This window comes from Myotis brandtii, unplaced genomic scaffold, assembly GCF_000412655.1.
Source record: "Myotis brandtii unplaced genomic scaffold, ASM41265v1 scaffold802, whole genome shotgun sequence".
Classification (NCBI taxonomy): Eukaryota; Metazoa; Chordata; class Mammalia; order Chiroptera; family Vespertilionidae; genus Myotis; species Myotis brandtii.
In genome coordinates this window covers 1,800,304-1,805,669 of record NW_005371230.1, presented here as the reverse complement: position 1 = coordinate 1,805,669, position 5,366 = coordinate 1,800,304, and the positions used below count along the sequence as shown (strand labels likewise).

General features: G+C 43.9%; 1 protein-coding gene across 1 annotated transcript in view; it reads left to right on the top strand.

Annotated features, from left to right (window-relative positions):
• The window catches only part of TENM3 (teneurin transmembrane protein 3), a 600,673-nt gene that overhangs the window by 422,784 nt on the left and 172,523 nt on the right, over positions 1-5,366 (top strand). Inside the window, exon 4 of the mRNA XM_014531397.1 lies at positions 4,610-4,847. Coding sequence (XP_014386883.1) covers positions 4,610-4,847 — 238 coding nt within the window. The remainder of the gene's footprint in view (positions 1-4,609; positions 4,848-5,366) is intronic.

The following is a 5,366-nucleotide window of genomic DNA, read 5'->3' as shown; positions in this document are numbered from 1 at the left end:
TTCTCTCTCATCGATGTTTCTAACTATCTATCTCTCTCCCTTCCTCTCTGTAAAAAATCAATAAAATATATTTAAAAAAATAATAAAGACAGTATGGGCAGGCTCCAATTTTCACCAGTTCAGCCTCTCTTCATTGACTTCTTCACAAATCACCCTTCACTCAACAAATAATTTATTGAGTATTTTATCCTTTGTGGTCTTTAGGGGGTTCTGAAGTGAAGTGGATGTGAACCTGGCCCATGGAAACTCTAGCAGGGGACTTGTGACCCCTAAGATGAGTTGTAATACCGAGGGGAAAGTGGAGAGAGCCAAGAGAAAAAGGGACAGCTAAAGTGAATCTCAGAGCCCTCGCCGGTTTTGTCCAGTGGATAGAGCGTCGGCCTGTGGACTGAAGGGTCCCGGGTTAGATTCCGGTCAAAGGCACCGTACCTTGATTGCAGGTTCCCTGGCCCTGGTCAGGGTGCATGCAGGAGGCAACCAATTGATGTGTCTCTCACATCAGTGTTTATCTCTGTCTCTCCCTCTCCCTTCCACTCTCTCCAAATATCAATGGAAAAATATGCCCGGGTGAAGAGTAACAAAAATAAAATAAGTGTCAGAGGAGCGATCACTGACCTCAGCTTGAAGAGAACCGGAAGGCTGTCATCTTAGAGTTTGCAATGCATGGGATTTGGGTAGAGGAAGAAGAAGGAACATGTCTTTCTGGTGAGAAGCAACTAAGCAGCAGTGGGGGCACCAGGCTTGACTTGAACAAAGATACGTAAGAGGATTCACGGGAAAACGTTTGCAAAAATATGTTTGGGGCTCTCTTTGAACAAGTATACCACTCACCTTTAGAGTTCACCGGAGGTGTCAGAGGCCCTAGGGGGCCATTTGGAGGAAAATGACATGTGGAGAGCTATGTTTCGGGAGCATTAAACCTGGTGACTGTGATGTGTCTGTCCCATCTGTGACTCAGCCATTGCATCCCAGTTTTCTTCTCACGTCAGCGCAAAGCCTGAGTCGATGGCTTAGCTTACAGCAAAGCCTGCAGTTAATGGTTAGGTTGTTCTCGTGTGGGTTTGCCCGCCTGGGTTAGACACTGAGGGCTGGTCTCCCAGGCTAGTCTCTGCTTTCTGTGTCCTCGTGTCAATGTTGAACCTCGGTCATAAAACTTTCCCTGGGTGTTCAGTTGTTCTTCGTATGAGGACTTGAGAATTTTCTCTCCATCCTCAGTGCCAGTAATAGTTACACTTTTCTAAGCAAAGTCTTTTATCTTAAAAACACTCCAAATTATGTAACTGGTCTTGTTTTTCTCTTTGTTTTGACAACTAGATAATTTAGAGCCAGATTTGTATCCTGCTTTAAAAATACATAGAACTACACAGCCGGGATGTTGTCCGCTAACCTCACATCTGGCTTTATCTTATCTTTCAGTTTTCTGTTATTCTGTCTTCCTTTTTGGCTACGTTCAGTCTTATTTTAACTTGTTCTCCTGTGTGAACCTACTCTGTCTTGAATACGTTGGTGTAGATAAGCACATACTCAGCCAGTTTTATGTCCTAATGAGTCCGAAACTCTAGGGTAGCGTTGACCGCCAGCAGAGGCCACGGGCCTTGCGTCTGTTTGTGGGCTGCTGCAGAAGTTACATTTCTGGCCATTCAGCTCCTCCACTCAGACGCTGCCCTTACTCTGTTCCATCAAATTTTAGATTGTCCCGCGCTTTTATTATCTGGATTTGTTTTGCTGGTAGGTCTCCTGATTATGTAGTCGAGGACCCAGCAGACAGGACACACTGAGCTGAAATAGCCTGTTCACGCAGCTGGAAAGAGTGTGGGTCTTTGCAGGATGCCTTGTACATGCTACGTTCCCAGACAATATAGGTGCCGAATGAACGAGGGAACCTAGAGGAGCCCACAGTGGCGCTATTTTTGAAACCTTACATGGAAGCTTTTTCTTGCTGTTTATCTTTTTATTTGCTTTAAGATTTAGAATCTTGAGTTCAGCCTGCTGAAATATTTGATGATGATAATCTATCTTAAAATCATTTCATTTTCAATAACCATCTGAACATTCACAATGCCTTCCCATCGACACAGTGCTTTCACCTGTTATGAACAGCATATCCTTGAAACATAGAGACCTGATGTATGTATGCAGGATGGCTGGGTGAATCAATGAATGAATGAGTGTATGTCATTGAATCCTTAGATTGCACGAATAGCTCAATGGGGCAGTGTTACTTCCATCTTACAGATGAGTAAACTGAGGCCCCCTGTCATGATGCTGACAGAGTTAGAAATTAATGTGGCATTGTGACCGCTGCTACACAGCTCTTTCCTTTATGTAGTGTAATACCTTATTTATAATTTATTCTACATAGAGTATACCCCCAAAATGCATATACACATTTTGAATAATTAAAAGGCAGTGTTTATTAAAATACATTTCATTTTCAAAATTAACCTGTAAGCTGTTAAAGTGTGTATACATTTTTGGGACACCCTGTAGATCATCTATAATAATAAAAGCATAACATGCTAATTAGACCAGACAGCCAAACGACCTTCTAGACAACCTTTCGGACAAAGCCACGACTGTGAGGGCCAAGCCCTTGCACGAATTTCTTGCATCAGGCCTCTAATATATATGTAATATAGAATTATATGGAATAAATTATTATAATTCTATATATGAGATATAGAATTCATTATGTATTTTATAGTACCACTCTTTCATAGCACCATGCTTAAAAACACGGGAGTCATCTGACCCAACCCTCTTCTTCTTTTTAGACACAATTTTAGTACTTTTCCCTGTTTCCATTCCATTGACACCAACCTGGTCTAGGCCCCGGTAACTGTAGCTTATTCTGTCATCCAACAAGCAGCTTGAAATGTCCCTTAACGACACACACATGCACGGATGCTGGGGCGGCAGAGCTAGTTAATTACTCTGTGTACCTGAGCGATAAATCTTCTATGAATTTTAAACTGTTAGTTTCATTTTTTCTAACACCGTTAAACTATGTGCTATTTTAACTCTGCCGTTTCCCCCAAAGGCTAATTTCAATTTAACTGAGGTTTAGACACATAATTTTTCATGAGCACCAAAGCAATGTACTGGGCCAGATTTCTCTCGTGTCTAGTATAGGGATCTTCACGAAGAGAGACTGGGCGAGGAAGCTGCTTTTTTCGTGTATTTAGGTGATATCTCTGGCCCTCACTTCAAGAGTAAGAAATTATTACTTGTTAAATGATGTGAAATGAATTATTTGAGACCAATCGGAGCACACAGTAATGACTGATATTATATGCTAGGGGAGGGCTTATTTTAATTGGTGTCCCCTGTAAAGAGGTTTAGTAATATATATTTAGACTATTATATATCATGTATTCATTTCATGTGACCAGAATTATAATGCTTGGCTGTCTAATTTGGCTTCATCACTGCTGGCGTTCACATTGTAGATGAAAGATAGTCCCTATGTTTCCTATTCCCTTTTAATATGTGCATTTATATTAATAACATGGTTTAATACATCACTTTAAAATTATATTGCCCTTTGAACTACATTTAGTAAAAAATTGACATCTTTGTGTGTGGAACCATAATAAGTTTAGCATGAAATGAAGGAGTCCTCTGTCTGCTTGCTAAAATGTAGTCTTTGTGAATTCTGGCATTTCCAAAGCTGGGTAGGTAATGGGGTTGAAAAGTATGGCTCAGAATCTGTAAACTTTCACTTACGGCATCTTAGCTTTAGGGGACCCTTTTCTGGTTACAACCTAACATTGTATTTATATTTGGAAGTTTTCTGGATCTTTCCTGATTCTGCTTTAGGACAAAATTTTTGTACCACTGACATAGGGGCACACCCCACTCTGGTCACCTAGGACTGACTCCGCACGCCGTTCTGCCATGGTCCCGCCGTGAAATTGGCAAGTCTGTTGTGTGTTCCAATGAGTGTAACGGTCATTAAGTCTGCGAGTGTTCTGACGTGGTCGTCAGATGTGATTCTGTTAAATATCCATGAAACAGCATCTGCTTCCCAGAGTGACCTTCTGCTGAAGAACCCTCGGCGTCTCCGAGCGGATCACGGCGCAGACCTGCCGCGCCCGGGACGCACTAAAGCAGATCTGCCGCTGTCGAGCAGCGAGCTTGGCATAATTTATTGCGGTTAAATAACTCTCTAAAAAACGCCATCAAATAATTATAGAGATTATACGCACTTCGCAAACCTTTGTGTTCTACCGAAACTACCCATTTAATTTCAGGGTTGGTTTGTTTAAATAAGGCTGGAATCAAAAGGCGCATTAGGGGAGCTGTCGGATATGTTTTCTGTAGGTGTTAATAAAACCAGATGAAAAAAAAAAGTCTGAAGCAAATTAGAACCAAAAGCAATTTTGCCATCTGTTGTATATTAATTAGAACTCTGTGTATCAAGGGTAAAGCCACTCTTAGAGAATGTCGCCGAACACCCACTTAATAGAATAATATGCAAATGTATTAGGTTATGGATTCATAGGCAGGTTTTCATTCTAATTCACGCAGCGGATCCCGAGCAACGGGCAGCGTGTCGGTGTGGCTGTCCGCGGACACATAGGTAACGAGTGTCCTTTTCCATTTTCAGAGCAACCTGCCAACAGCCAAGGCCAGTCCACCCTGCAGCCGCTGCCCCCGCCCCACAAGCAGCACGCGGCCCAGCACCACCCGTCCATCACCTCCCTCAACAGAAACTCCCTGACGAACAGGAGGAACCAGAGTCCGGCCCCGCCGGCTGCGCTGCCCGCCGAGCTGCAAACCACACCCGAGTCCGTCCAGCTGCAGGACAGCTGGGTCCTTGGCAGTAATGTCCCACTGGAAAGCAGGTAACTCCTCCGGGCTCGGGGCGCACACAGAGACTGCCGTCTGCGGCGTCAACACAGGTTTCAGTTCAACACGCCCAGCCTTTTCCGTAGGAAAAGGAACTGAGCAAACTTACTTACATACGCTGTTTGCTCTTTTCGAAGAGTGGTTCCAGGTGATGGGCGAGTTTTTTATGGCTGGGCCAGTGAACTCCCCTTACTACCTTTTTTTGTGGGGGGTTTTCTTGTGCACAAGTCATCACACGTGTTTAGACAAGGACAGAGATGTAAAATGGGATTCGGGCTCTGTGAACACGGCCAGCGTCTACCTGGTACTAGACAGCCCTACTTTCCCCGCTGGGCTGTGTCCGTTACATCGGAAACTCATAGTGGACGCCCAAGTGCGGTCCTTGAGCACAAGTCAGGTGACCGTTGGGACATTTTCATTTCGTGCAGGATGAGAGGGGTGGGACCTGCTCTCCATCTTTCTCCCCTGAACCACCGCGTTCACCCCTAGACAGGGCCTTCGGAGTCCTTCCTGAG